The following is a 16,771-nucleotide window of genomic DNA, read 5'->3' on the forward strand; positions in this document are numbered from 1 at the left end:
TCAAAGTATGAATTTATATAAAATGATTAACAAAGTATGAATTTATATAAAATGATTAGCAAAGTATGCATTTATATAAAGTGATTAACAAAGTATATATTTATATAAAATGATTAAAAAAGTATGAAGTTATATAAAATGATTAACAAAATATGAATTTATATAAAATGATTAGCAAAGTATGGATATAAAATGATTAACAAAGTATGCATTTATATAAAATGATTAACAAACTATGCATATATATAAAATGATTAGCAAAGTATGGATATAAAATGATTAACAAAGTATGGATTTATATAAAATGATTAACAAAGTATGGATTTATATAAAATGATTAGCAATGTATGAATTGATATAAAATGATTGGCAAAGTATGCATTTATATAAAATGATTAGCAAAGTATGCATTTATATAAAATGATTAACAAAGTATGGATATAAAATGAATAACAAAGTATGGATATAAAACGATTAGCAAAGTATGGATTTATATAAAATGATTAACAAAGTATGGACTTATATAAAATGATTAACAAAGTATGCATTTATATAAAATGATTAAAAAAGTATGGATTTATATAAAATGAACAAAGTATATATTTATATAAAATGATTAACAAAGTATGCATTTATATAAAATGATAAACAAAGTATGAATTTATATAAAATGATTAATAAAGTATGCATTTATATGAAATGTTTAACAAAGTATGGATTTATATAAAATGATTAAAAAGGTATGGATTTATATAAAATGATGAACAAAGTATATATTTATATAAAATGATTAACAAAAGAATGCATTTGTATAAAATGATTAGCAAAGTATGAATTTATATAAAATGATCAAAAAAGTATGGATTGATATAAAATGATTAACAAAGTATGCATTTATATAAAATGATTAACAAAGTATAGATTTATAAAAAAAATGGTTAACAAAGTATGCATTTATATAAAATGATTAACAAAGTATGGATATAAAATGAATAGCAAAGTATGGATATAAAATGATTAGCAAAGTATGAATTTATATAAAATAATTAACAAAGTATGGATTTATATAAAATGATTAAAAAGTATGGATTTATATAAAATGATTAAAAAAGTATGCATTAATATAAAATGATTAACAAAGTATGGATTTATATAACATTATTAACAAAGTATGCATTTATATAAAATGATTAGCAAAGTATGGACATCAAATAATTAACAAAGTATGAATTATATAAAGTGATTAACAAGGTATGAATTTATATAAAATGATTAACAAGGTATGCATTAATATAAAATGATTAACAAAGTATGGATTTATATAACATGATTAACAAAGTATGGATTTATATAAAATGATTAGAAAAGTATGAACTTATATATAAAACGATTAACAAAGTATGCATTTATATAGAATGATTAGAAAGGTATGAATGTATATAAAATGATTAATAAAGTATGCATTTATATAAAATGATTAACAAAGTATGAATTTATATAAAATGATTAACAAAGTATGAATTTATATAAAATGATTAACAAAGTATGCATTTATATAAAATGATCAACAAAGTATGCGTTTATATAAAATGATTAACAAAGTATGCATTTATATAAAATGATTAACAAGGTATGAATTTATATAAAATGATTAATAAAGCATGTATTTATATAGAATGATTAGCAAAGTATGAATTTATATAAAATGATTAATAAAGTATGCATTTATATAAAATGATTAACAAAGTATGCATTTATATAAAATGATTAAGAAGGTATGGATATAAAATGAATTACAAAGTATGGATATAAAACGATTAGCAAAGTATGGATTTATGTAAAATGATTAACAAAGTATGGATTTATATAAAATGATTAACAAAATATGCAGTTACAAAAATCATGAACAAAGTGTGCATTTATGTAAAATGGTGAACAAAGTTTGCATTTACAAAAAAAGATGAACAAAGTATGCATTTAAGTAAAATGATGAACAAAGTTTGCATTTACAAGGAATGATTAACAAATTATGCATTTATATGAAATGATTAACAAGGTATGCATTTATATAAAATGATTAACAAAGTATGAATTTATATAAAATGATTAACAACGTATGCATTTATATAAAATGATTAACAAAGTATGCATTTATATAAAATGATTAACAAAGTATGCATTTCTATTACATGATTAACAATGTATGCATTTATATAAAATGATTAGCAAAGTATGGATATAAAATGATTAACAAAGTATGGATTGATATAAAGTGATTAACAAAGTATGGATTTATATAAAATGATTAGCAAAATATGAATTTATATAAAATGATTAACAAAGTATGGATATAAAATGAATAACAAAGTATGGATATAAATGATTAGCAAAGTATGGATTTATATAAAATGATGAACAAAGTATATATTTATATAAAATGATTAACAATGTATGCGTTTATATAAAATGATTAGCAAATTATGGATATAAAATGATTAACATTGTATGAATTTATATAAAATGATTAACAAAGTATGAATTGATATAAAATGATTAACAAAGTATGCATTTATATAAAATGATTAGCAAAGTATGCATATAAAATGATTAACAAAGTATGGATTTATATAAAATGATTAACAAGGTATGGATTTATAAACAGTGATTAACAAAGTATGCATTTATATAAAATGATTTACAAAGTATGAATTTATAAAATCATTAACAAAGTATGCATTTATATAAAATGATTAAGAAAGTATGGATATAAAATGATTAGCAAAGTATGGATTTATATAAAATGATTAACAAAGTATGGATTTATATAAAATGATTAACAAAAATTTACATTTAAAAAAATCATGAACAAAGTATGCATTTATGTAAAATGATGAACAATGTTTGCATTTACAAAAAAGGATGATCAAAGTATGCATTTAAGTAATATGATGAACAAAGTTTGCATTTACAAAGAATGATTATGCATTTTTGTAAAATGATTAAGCATATGTCACCTCTGAATACATAAAATACATCAGAAAAGATGGCTATGGCAATAAATGATAATCTAATACACATTTATCTTCTACGATTATTTTGCTTACCATAGAAGTAAGAGGAATTAAATAAAATGTAATAAAAACAAATCTTAAATTAAATTTAGAAAATCAGTGCTATAGAAGACCAATTGACATCTACATTTTATAAATATTATTTGAATGTCTTTCTATAATACATTATATTTAAATTTGAGTTTGATTAATAAAGAAATGGCTGCTTTGTTGTATTTTGTATTAATAATATTTAATTATCTACTAAAGGGTACCTATTCCGTTAAATTGAACTTTGATCATAGCTAACATGGACAATTTCAATTACAATATTATAGAACTTAAAATTCTTATATATATATATATATATATATATATATATATATATATATATATATATGAATTTAATTATATTATTATAAGCAATTTCAATTACTATATTATATAATTTAAATTAACTATACATGAAATCTGTTATTTGAACTATATTTTGAATCTATTTATATTAGCTATATTTTGAATCCATTTGTATCAACATAGTTGGAGAGGCTATTAAAACATGCCATTAAAACAACATTAAAGTACTAGAAAGTCTCGCTGGAGAGGTTGTTTTAGCATATATTAAAATCCCATTTTCATATTGTAATCATGTCACGAAAGTCTGTTTAAGAATGTCATTAAAACCCATTTAAATATTGTAAACGTATCACCGGGAGTCTGTTTAAGCGTGTCATTAAAACCCATTTAAACACTGTAAATATATCACCAGAGAAGTTATTTAAGCATATCATTCAAACCTATTAAAAACACCATGAACATGTCATTGAAGAGGTTGTCTTAGCATATCATTCAAACCTATTTAGGCTCCACAAACATGTGTTAGGAGAGGGAGTTTAACAAATCATTTTTAAAACTGATTAAAAGCACTCGTCTAGTTTCATAGGTAGGGCGCGGTACAAAGTTGTGCCAAATTCTCGCACGTTTCTCAAGGCATATACGCAATGGGCTCGGTAGGGCCTGATTCAAGCAAGCAAGCAATCCGAGATTGATTTTGCTAATTCTTCCTGACGTGAGCACACTGCATAGCTATGCAAGAGCTGGGTGTATTTTATTCACTTTGCTAAGAGTATAGACAAGGATATAGAAAGGCCGTCATTGCGTTTTTCTATATACCTTTTATGCATTTGGCGACTTTGACCATGGTTTTGGTTGTAGTAGTGTTTGGAATTAGCTCATCAAATGGCTGTTCCATCAAATGTCGATAGTGGCATTGGTTGATTACGACTTGCAATTGCAGATCTGCAGGTCATATCGGATGAGGGGATGGTGTGTGAGGCGCTATCATTCTTCCTAATTTTAAAAAAGACACAAATGGAGATGGTTTTGTCGCGTAGCACTAAAGATATGTGGTCTCTGATTGCGGTTAGCTTTGTTTCGGGCAAGATGAAGATTTCATCATGGTTGTTGGCTTTCGTGGATAGTCACTGGATGAAAACAATACCAGCTGCAACGCCTCAAGGAAAGCTTAAAACGGTGATTCTCAAGAGTAATCACATTGGGAGTAGAAGTGATAGTTGAAAATATTTCAATCCCCGTCACACTGGTGCCCAGAGGAACAACCGTCAGTGTGGTGTCAACACTATCCACCGTGTTTACTGCGCGCTTGCACCGCTATTCAACCTCTGACAGTAAGTTGGCTTCTGCCTCGCAGATCTATTTCAGGCGAAATTCTTGTTTGTGTTGGACTTTTGTGTAAGGCGAGGTTATAATTCCGCTTTAAACAGCGTGATATGAAGCTTTAATTGACCTAGAGGATTGGGTGGGTTGGCTCCCATGTGAAGATGCACATCTAACATGTTATCGTGGTGTACTGGTAAGATGGAGATGATGTCAAAAGAAGGCGTTCGTTTATCTGATGTCACCAGATCTGGGAATAACAAGGTCCTCAACACATCAGCAAGCAAACCCACCAAGTGTCACACATGCCAAATCATTTGTTCGCAGGTTCTACATCTGTTTCTGGTCGATAACAGTGATGCAGAAGAATGCATATGTTTCGAATATAACTCTGTTTCTTCTACCGGCGAGACAAGTGATACAAGGCCTTACATAGCAAACGAAAAGTCATCGCTGAGGACGTTTCGCTGAATACCACCTTGTCATTGTGATAGCGATTGAGCCATTGAACCCCACCCCCTAGGGCAGTACTTTTGGCTATTTTTCCAATGCAGACATATCAATTAACCTTCAGTGTTCTTAGGTTTTGTTAGGATGCACAGGGTAGCTCCAGTGATTGATGTTCATCTGCTTGCATCCTCCAATCTCAACTGTTGCCTGTGAATCCCTAGGAGGCGAAGATATACGTGTGAGCTGCACCACTACCCCGTCCTCTTCCTCAACCGCAGGATTGGTAGGGGACAACAATGATTCGTTTGCATTGCCTATGTATTGTTGCTCCTCTATGGTGATATTACTATGACTTTAAGCATAGCGCGAGTTCCTTTTGGGAAAGTCGAAGAGAGAGTGGCTTGTTATCTATATTTAATTTGCATTGTTTGTTAGTTTTCTTCTGTCACTATACGCTATGGATAATTGTATTTTAGATCTGACCTTATCCAAAATCAAGTTCTTTTTCTACCTGACCTGAATCAGCGATTTTGGTTTAGTAAACAATATTTTTATCTCAATCTGAGTCAAGAATATTAGAAATTCTACATGAAATGCCGGGTCTACCTGTTGTTTAGGACATTTTATGATATAACTTTAGAAACAGACCTTCTAACTATGATCTTTTTTATTATCTAGTTAACATTTGGAACCTACCAGAGTGAAATATTTCGTTACTCAATAGTTTTTTGTAGAAAATATTAATTGTGACCAGGGGTCAAGTAGGGTACTAAACAATCTTGTTTATCTAGAAATTATTTCTTCGCGGTGTAAGATTTGAGCAGAAATCAGTTGCATTATGGTTGCGTTCAGTGTTTCATTTGGCTTGGGATTAATTTATTCAAATTATTTAATTCGAATGATTAGTCTCTTGGGAATATAAAGTGCTCAAAAATAGCATTCTTGGAAATAGAGACTTGGATTTATAGTGAAATTTCAAATAAGGATATATTCTTGATTGTATTATTGTGATCCAACAAAGACTGTTGGCATATCACCACAACACGGGCTGCCACAAGAACATCAACATTTTCAGAATTAAATTACTTATTTTGGAATGCCAATAAAGTTTATTCAGAACTTTAAATATTAGAATTCGTTTTATAAATTCAATAATTATTTGGGATTTAATTCGCAATACCGTCAGTTCGTTTTACATTTTTCACTTTGCATTCTCGAGAAATAGATTATTTGTTGAATTTTAGAAAGCTTGTAGCTCTCACTCTTTTCTATTGCTAAACATCCCGAAGCTGGTGCGTTGATGTTGACACCTTCGCACCCGATGGTGTCTCCAGTGGCAAACGTAGAAGCAAGGATACTTGTAAAACTTTCGTGTGAGACGTTGCGAGAATGACAGACTGATTACTGTTTTCGTGTTGTCCCTGTACGACTACATTTACATTAATGAAAAGGGTTGCCTACTTTCCGTTACCACGATGTCCATATGAATTTAACAAAGTAAAAGTCGACTCCGTGGATGTTGATAATGTCTTTGCTATTGCCGAGGGTGAGACAACCGACGTTTTACGTTTTGCGTTGAATCCCTTTAATAGTAGCCAGACACATTTATTGCGGTAATTCTTCTAACCGACGTGATACGTCAGGCTTTTAAGTACGCGACAGAAAGGCTACGCTTTTGGTGGCCTTGGTAGCACAGTCTGCCCCGTGGCCGGGATTTTCAGCATCTGGAACGACATTAACGGGGATATGGTCTGAAGGTGCTTGCAGTGTTGTTACTAATGTAGCCAGGGCCAGGTAGACTCCTGGTGTATTAGTAATTGTCAGGTACTTTTATTTAATATCATGGGTGATGATACACCCCTGGATACCGCCGTTACGCAATATACAGCAACGTGGCATACCATAGACACAATATGTGTTTCCATAAAAGACTAACCACCCACACAAATAACTAGTAGCAGGTGCTGTTTTTCTATCGTCACTATTCCTACCTGAGTTTTGTGTTCGAGATGGACATAATACCGCGGGATGTTGAAAAACGATAGGGGATTAGCTAATGTGTGTGTGCCAACTCCGAAAATCTCATTTTGGGTAGTCAAAAAAGATGGAGGTGAGCGGTTCGAGATGGAGTGTCCAGTTTGGTTCAATAAGTATGATGTTTACCCACCCAGTCACCACCTTATAATCCACAGTATATATTACTTTATTGAGCATATTTATGTTGCTATACCCATCAGAAAAGGTGATAGCTATCCTGATCTTATGAGCTTGGAAATCGAACACGTCAAAGTTTTTGTTACCAAATGTAGCCGAAACGTCGTACTACCTTGAGCTGAATGTAATTTTGCAAAGGTCCAACTAAACTATTAGGCAATAAAACTTTGATGATTGTCAGAACCAACACTATAGTCTGACCATACCTCCATGTTTGCTTTTACCCCTCTGCCGAATCCATTAACGGCTATCTTTAATGTCATAAAAGTGCACAGAACATAGTCAATTCATTCACTGACGTATAATTTCTAACCTGAATTTGACCAGAGTGGGCCTAACACTGGCATCCTCTGCGCCTCTCATGCATAACGGATTTTCCATACTAACACGGCGCCATGTTGCGTACACTATGGGCAAATTGATTTCCTCGGACAACATTGTGACGTAGTTCATCTTATTCGGTAACTGCCGGATAATTCCGTAAATTACCATTATGTTGAGGATTTAGAGTTACATCCTTTGCACACATGCACATATAAAGTACACCGCTTGTTAAATCAATGTGAAAGGCAAATTTGTAATGGGCATTCTTGTCCTTTGCTTGATTCGACATCGTAAATATCGGAAGCAGACGACTTAGTATTTTCCTTCTATGGACATACATGTATAGTTGTGAATACACCCCTTTGCTGAAAATGGACTTGTCTGGCAATTGGAAATGACTGGCGAACAGGTCGTCTTTTACACTGAAAACGTCCGTTTGGAATGAAACGCGCAGACGATAAGGTGTTTTGATCCCACCTGGGCATAATCAGTTTGAAATTATAATCAATAAGTGAACTAAGTTCAGTGCATCTTTTATCTCATTTATGCTTTTCGTATTTTAAATCGATAAGGGGTTACAAACAAACGGGGAGGTATATTCAGACTATAGTGCGGATGCGACAGTATTTACACAAGGACGTCGCTTTAATATAGTGTGTGTGGCATATTTAACGAGAGGTTTAGAAGAGCTGTTGCTCATTTTTGACGTGTACGTTGAGGATGGCAGTTCGTTCCGGACCAGATTTAATATCATAGCCGATATTTTCGTGCTACCATTAGTGAAGTCCGAAGACACAGTGAATAATTGGAACTCTGGAATGGCATACATTAATACGAAGTTTCTGCAATATCACATAATCTTTGCTTTCTAGTGCGAGACCACCGGTTGTAGCGCCAGCTTCCGCAAACATCCGTTGCTTACTGAAACAGCAGGGACAGGGATGTGAGAGATGGTACGCAGCTTTTACTAGTTCCATTTTCACTAGTAGGTAAAATGTTCCTCATTCATATTAGATGTCCTATTCCAGTGCAAAGAGGGTGGAACGCATTTGAAAACTACATCATCATGGTCATGAGCACGTTTACAAGGAGTTTAATAGGATAAAAAGATGGACTGGCGAGAGAAGTACGGTCAAAACAAAGGTCTAGGCACGATGTATGGTTATGGCAGCAATATGGGCTTGTATGAACTTATCACCGCTACGTGAGACGTACTTCATTAAACGTGTTCTTTACCAACAACCGACGAAGCATGGTACGTTCGACATATTGCAAAGGACAATAGGGCTAAAGACGACATTGTATATTTCATGCTGGTCAACTAGTCATGCATTACTAATACCAGGTAGAGCGTGTCAATGATAGCGTTCGCACGTACATTCTGGGAAATTCTGGGTGCGCAAACTAGGACGCTCAATATGATAGTGAAATCGAGAAGGCGTTTGGTGTAAAAATATCGGTTTTTTTTCCAGTGTTGGAGATATAGCAGCCAACAAAGAAGACGCCCTAATGTTAGCAAAAAAAATAAATAAAATAAACAAAAAAATATAAAAAGTACAAGAAATTACCCAAATACCACTGAAGCAAGCTAGATTTCTTTCTTAGGAGCCGCTTCTACATGATACCAGGCGATATGGAGTTTTAAGTCGGATTAAGGTGCCAACGTTGATGTTAATTTGATAAGGTTGTCCGCACATGTGGAAAGCACACCACAACGGCCCCAGTGAACAAAGCATGTAGAGATCGGCTTCGAGCCTCCCACATAAACACTTATCTGTTTCAAGAGTGGTACAAGTGCAAAGTGCTGCTATGCAAAACTTGCAGGTGGCACCGAAGGTCACTCTACCACCAAAACGACAGCAGTCGTGGTTGGCTTGTAGCTCTCTGGTCTTTCCGTTCATTCTGCCATCTGCGGGTGCTCTTGTGAAAACGTAGAACGGCAAAAAAAAAACAACAAAAAAAAAAACAAAAACAAAAAAAACGCACCGTTAGTGAAAGGACAAATCACCAGATTCTAGGCCAGCCAGCCAGCCAGCCAATGATACTACACCTGTTTTTAGAAAGAATGACACAACAGTACCAATGTAATCAGAAAGTACCGCCAAAGACTTTTGTTCATGCGTTTCTATCACCCTGTTCAGTCGCTCCCGCTGCTTTTTTACCCATTCTATTGCGCTCTTGGAAACCAAAAGGGCCGATGTCAGGGATATGACTCTGAGATGGTGGTTTTGATTGTGACGGCGAACATAATGGTGCTAATGATAAACCTCACCGCCGTGAGATCTGATTGTTTGAAAGTACAATTGACTGTATCCAGAATCCTCGATTTTTCATATTGAGGCCCACTCTCTTAATGCTGTTAGCCTCTAGCCGTGGTTTGCGTTCTAGTCATATATTTTTTATATTGCAAACTAATATTTCATGGCTCATCTCTTTTATTTCATTTTTGTTCAGGTTTGTATAATTTTCCACCTAGATCAGCGTTTTATTTTCTACTTTGTAATAGTTATCGAGCACTTTATTCATTCTTCGCGAGGTTATTTAAAGGCGCCATGTGTCCACTGAAACGATGCTTTTAGCATGTTAATCTATGTAACAAGACAAGGTAAAACCCAACAAGCATTACTTTTCCAAAATATAAATTTATTCCGCTAAAATAAAAAAAATCAACCAAAGTGAAAGAATTAAAACTAACTTAAAGTATATGAATATGAAGAATATTATCCTAAATGGGCTATCAGTTTCACATTAATCCGGAAACTATCCAAAATGTATTCCGAACGAAAGTTATGGTTTGCTTATGTGATAGCAGAACTGAAGCAACAATTCTGTTATCTAAACGTTTTGAGTTCAAAGTAAATTTCAAGAAAGTAGAATATCATTATAAAGTCCTTGAAATTTTCACGTAATCCGACATAACTGTTTAAAAGTCCAAGACCTTGAATGACTTCGCATAATCCACAAAGTACTTTAAACTGTAGAATGCATGTTTTTCACTCCGATATTGCAACGCACAAATTGTAAATAAACCACGATTCCATCTCTCTCTTACAAAACTAGCACATAAACTGATAAATCCAGACGCCGCTATAACTTGCAGGAATAGAACGTGCAGATGCTGCGTCTGTAGGAGAGTCTGGACTAAGAAGACCCCAACGAGCCAAATGGTTGATCTCCGTTAATGTCTTGTTATCAATGCTATTTTAAAAGATACATTTAATGCTACAAAATTTCTAAATACATCTTGTAACCCTATAATTTACTGTTTCCAATACAATTTTACCAGTATATTAATAGGGAGGTAATATCTGTATTGGCACCATGATGCCGCACTGACACAATGCCCTACTCACAGAAATAAGACTGGTGGTATACGGGCGATGAAAACTATAAACATACTATTGTAGTAGTGCGCTCAGCTAAAACAACATTTAATTTGTAAGCTTTTAAGTGATATAAAAAGTAAATCATAGGCCCTCGAAAATGTTAAAATATATAATTGGGGAAGTGCATTCAGCTACAAACATATCATTTCTTGGCCTCCTGAACGTTACAATATTGCATTTCTGAGCCTCTAAACGTAAATACCTAGTATTTTGGGGTTGGTCTAAAAAAACGATTATATGTTTATTACCGATATCTTTTATTTTATATACCTTTTATAGAATTTTGACACTTATGTTATTTTATCTTGTATATCAAGTTTACATTTATAAGGGAGGGTATCTATTCCAAAATATTTGTGCAATCTATTTTTTCAAGTTTCAAACTTTAAGTTTAGCTATCACCTTACAGCTACTATTGTGCTGAAGTTGCGTAAAACTATTTCATAGACGTTTGGTCTTCAATAATTTTATATTGGGTGTAATATTTATTCCCTTTTTTCTGCATGCCTACAGACATGCTTTTTCAGTAGTATTGGGAGTCAGTTTTATGCCCTTTTGTTTGTGTGTGTACATCCATGCTTTTTTCAGTAATATTGGGAGTCAGGTTTATTCCTTTTCGTCTGTGTGTCTACAGACATGCTTTTTCAGTAGTATTGGGAGACTCTAAGCCAGTATTATCTCTTTTGCTTGTATCGTTACCCGCATGCTCAGTATGAATATTGCATTACAAGATTCTTATGTCAATTTTATCGTGTTGTTTGTGTTATGCAAACGTGCCCAGTTTCAATGGTATTGTCAGACTCTAAGTCAGTTTTGTCTATTTGGTTGTACCTCTAAATTCACGCTCAGTTTTAGTATCGTTCAGCAAGGCTTTAAGTCAGGTTTATCTTTTTGTTTGCGTCATTTCATACATAGTCAGTTTGAATGCAGTGCTACGAGTATGGTTTTAAACCTTGGAGTTCGGAGTCTGAGTTCAGTTTGTATGCTCGGACATTTTCGTGACTATTAGGCCAGATACATTTTTATTATTCACTTCCTTCGAATGAGTTAAAATTCTGGCCTTGGGTATTGACTTAAAGACCTTGATGAGGCCAGATACATTTTTTTATTATTTACTTCCTGCTGAGATCTCCAATGAGTTCAGCTTCTGGCCTTGAATATTGATTTAAAGATCTTGATTGCTGGTTTACACTTTCTATTCGGCTGTTTTGTAGGTAAGCGAGCGAGATTGGAGACTAACGTTCCTTCCCGCCTTCAAGGAGTGTGTAATGGCCGGATCTTACAGTCTCATGTGCAGTTTCAATAAGTAAGTCCTAATTTAACTGCCCTTTAGCTTCAATAAATAAGTCCTAATTCAACTGCTCTTTTGACATTCCCATTCTACTGAGAAGACCTTGAAATCCGTGTCAATCACGCGATTAATTTAGCATGTACCAGTCCTCATGTCAACACTGCATAAATATGACCTATATCAACGATAAAATATAGGTTTGAAATGTGTGACTTAAATGACAAACTCCAAAAGAATCAGTACATCACATAGAATCCATTAAATCTCATAAATGTATCAATACGTCACAACGAATGCTGTAATTCTCTTGTAGGAATCAGTACGACATCACATCGAATCCATTAATTCTCATAGAGTTATCAGTACGACATCACAACGAATGCAGTAACTCTCTTGTAGGAATCTGTACGACATCACAAAGAATGCTGTAACTCTCTTGCAGGAATCTGTACGACATCACAACGAATCCTATAAATCTCATGTACGAATAAGACATAACAACGATTCCATTAAATTTCGTATAGGAATCAGTACGATGTCACAACGAATGCTATCTCGTAGGAATCAGTACGACATTACACCGAATCCGTTAAATCTCATATAACAATCAGCACGACATCACACTGAATCATGTAATTCTTATGTAGGAATCAGTAGGACATCACACCCAATCCAGTAAATCTCGTATAGGAATCAATACGATATCACACCAAATGCTATTTTTTCATGTAGGAATCAGTATAAAATCGCACCGAATGCTATTTTTCATGTAGGAATCAGCAGGACATTACACATATTAATTTAATTCTCACACAGAATACTATAACTCGCTTGGAGGAAGCAATACGACATCACACTGAATGCTACAATTCTCAAGCAGGAAACAGTATGGCATCACACAGAATGATATAACTCTCATGTATAAATCAGTAGGACATCAACACCGAATGCTATAATTCTCAAGTACGAATGAGTACGTCACACAGAATGCTATAATTCTCAAATAGGAATGAGAACATCAACACCGAATGCTTATAATTCTCAAGTAAGAATGAGTACATCTCACCGAATGCTATAATTCTCATGTAGGAATCAGTAGGACATCACACCGAATGCTATAATTCTCATGTAGGAATAAGTAGGACATCACAACAAATGGTATAATTCTCAGCTAGGAATCCGTATGACATCACAACGAATGTTATAATTCTCGTGTAGGAATCTGGAGGACATTACACTGAATGCTGTAATTCACATGTAGTAATCTGTACAACGTCATCCTGAATGCTCTAAGTCACATGTACAACGAATTCTATAAATCTCGTGGCAATGAAGTTAGAGAATTTAGAATTAATGGTATGATCTCACTGTACATGGATTCAAAAGGCGGTGAGTGCCATCTTTTGTTCAAAAACTCTTTCAAGGGCCTTTTGGCATGATTCAGTGAAACATAAACTTTGTTATTTTATATATGAAAAATACCATTATTATGTCTCCACCGTCTAATGTTTTTTTTTATTTAAAACAAATGAAACAGTGTTTCACTCAGCATCTTTAAAAGAACAGATCAGACATAATATTTCCAGACACACACAAACGTGGTATCCAGGTTATCTCGAAAATAAAAGAACATTTAATATTAAATTTATACACTATTTCCTATTAACATTCGGTAGCTTGAAAAAGTATTGAGTAGTTCCGATTACAGTATTTCAGTGTTTAAAATCAATTTCTGTGTTTTGAAACTATCGTCATTAATTACTTTCTGATAAATTACAACACGGTTTCTCCTGAAAGGTTTGGTGACATATTTGATCTCGATGGCAGTGTTTGCAAATGACAACTTTACGCGTGGAAATGTTAATAAATCCGATTTTCCAGTAATGAAGTAAAACAATCAGCGTTCAAACACTGACAGTTTGCTCTGCATGGACTGTCTGCAAAAAATCACACCTCTTAGTGTCTCTGTATAAAAGTTTGTCTTTAATGAGTTTTCGACACGATCTGTATTTCTTTTATGTTGATTTTGCAATTCAGTTTCTTTTCCTCAAGTCTTATTGCCTTTTCAGAATAAATGGAATCCCCGCCTGTGTTAATGATAAGCTGCTGTGGAATATTCTCAGACAGGAATGGGGTTTTCAAGGTTACGTGATCAGTGACCAAGACGCCATAGAGAACATGATAACTTACCACAAATATTTCAACAATTCCATAGATGCTGTTGCAGCCTGTGTGAAGGCGGGATGTAATCTAGAACTGAGGTCAAGCAACCCAACTCCGGCATACTTCTCCATGGGTATGTTGAACTGTAGTAACAGTGGTTCACATGGTATTCAACAAAATGATGTAAAATCTCGTTGCCTCAAACAGGGTTCATTTGGATTCAACCGGTGGTAAGGACTAGGTGCAATATTAAACGTGTAACCCGTTGACTCATACCACCGATCCCTCCAACTGATAAATTAGATCCCATCAGAGTTTGCTCAATCCAGATTCTGTTTTTAGTGTGAAACTTTAGTGCCTTCCTTTTTTCCTGGTGATTTTGCACATCTTCTGAGATGTATTACAGTTACTTTAAGTTTCGTCAGTAAATCACTCTATGGAATACATGGTCCTAGGTTCTTTTTGTTGGTGATGTATGTAAACCAGGCACCATTTTCACAAAAATGTTCTCAAACTGAGATTTTTGTTACAGATATTTTTTGTGGAAACTTAAATCTGACCTATGATTCACGTTAGCAGAGTGCTTGATTTTTGAAGTCCAAGGTCAAGTTCTATCGGTGATATCCAGGCCAAAATAATCTAATAAAGCTCTTTTTGTTTAAAAGAATGTGCCGCTCACCCCACCCAACACCCCTGCCCCCCCCCCCATTTATTTTTGTTGCGGTTGTGAAGTTGTCATCAAAATGTACATTACATTACTCCCTCATTATAACGTTCTCCATTGTAAGGGAAGAGTAAGCTGTCGTAAAGTGAGGCCCTCTTATAGCGGAGCATAGTTTTGTTATGATGAGATTTTTATCATGACCTTCTTCTCACTTCTTGCTATGAGAATGAAATACTCAAAACTTAAGAAATGTCTTTGTTCATGGTGAGAGAGACAGAGAGAGAGTTCAGGCTCTCTTAACAAGAGGTGTGATTTGTAACTGTGTATATACGTCTTCAGTCTTGGGGAGGCTGAACGAGAGGTAGCGGGAACGAGTGGAAGGAAGACAAAGCTTTCGGATTATCGATGAATGAACTAACTTGATATATATATATATATATATATATATATATATATATATATATATATATATATATATATATATATATATATATATATATATATATATATATATATATATATCAAGTTAGTTCATTCATCGATAATCCGAAATATCGACTAAATTAATGGCAACCAAAGAGTATAAAATTCAACAGTTGCGATTAGTGTACTAATCATTTTGAAGAAATGCATTTTATTGAATTTAAAATAGAATACTAATTTGGAAATAGGATACTAAAACATTATTCTTTGTTACTTAGAGAATATTTTATTTCCAAATTACATTTTACTAAACATGAAGTTGGCAGCGAATTCGTTTTTTTTAAAAATACAATAATCAATACTATAAATGCAAATGAATATTCTTTAAACAATTAAACATTCCGATATAATATAATATAAAATAGAAACGAACACACACAAATGTTGCAAAAATGTCTAGTCTAGACTGAATTTTTACCGTTAAAATCTCAAACATTAAAAAGCCCCACAGCTTAAAGAAGTTTACGAACACAGACAATGATTACCTGTAAGGAAGACAGAGCTGTCTGATTCTCGATGAATTAACTGATTTTGTGCAAAGCTTGTTCTCAATTTATACGCAATGTTGGACGTAGTCTCAGGGTCAAATATGGACATTCGTCTAGCTACTTTTTGTATTCATTCATTTCGAGTCAGAACGATGCTCACATCGTCCTCAATAATATTATCTGTGTCTGAATACGTCATCAGACAAACAATCTGCTACATCAGCTTATTTGTTTTAAGAAACACGTGGAATCATTCTGGTATACTCAGCAAAAAGGAATTTTGCTTGTTCAGCACAACTTACAACCTAGTCTAAAATTGTTTGACTTTTAGGAAAGAAAGGAAATGCGTCTTATAGTACAAACGGGTTTGGCAGTTTCTCGTAAAAGCACAATCTTTATTAAAATAATATACAGTTGTACAGTTGTAGTACAGAAATAATTAAAATTAATTTTATTATAATTTCAATATAATTTAGTGAAAAATTACTCTCAATACAATTATATGAAAGATTACTTTTAATACAATTTTGAGAAAATTGTAATTCTAATAATTTTACTGACAAATTCTATCCTAATAATAT

At 33.3% G+C, this 16,771-nt stretch overlaps 1 protein-coding gene across 3 annotated transcripts in view; it reads left to right on the plus strand.

The window, feature by feature from the left end:
• Positions 1–16,771, plus strand: part of LOC149786174 (uncharacterized) — a 46,452-nt gene that overhangs the window by 11,116 nt on the left and 18,565 nt on the right. For all 3 annotated transcript variants that reach the window (XM_089976529.1, XM_089976530.1, XM_089976531.1), the window contains 2 exons: positions 12,316–12,407; positions 14,462–14,688. In XM_089976529.1, coding sequence (XP_089832655.1) covers positions 12,316–12,407; positions 14,462–14,688 — 319 coding nt within the window. The remainder of the gene's footprint in view (positions 1–12,315; positions 12,408–14,461; positions 14,689–16,771) is intronic.

This window comes from Sinohyriopsis cumingii, chromosome 12, assembly GCF_028554795.1.
Source record: "Sinohyriopsis cumingii isolate HCF-2022 chromosome 12, ASM2855479v2, whole genome shotgun sequence".
Lineage (NCBI taxonomy): Eukaryota > Metazoa > Mollusca > Bivalvia > Unionida > Unionidae > Sinohyriopsis > Sinohyriopsis cumingii.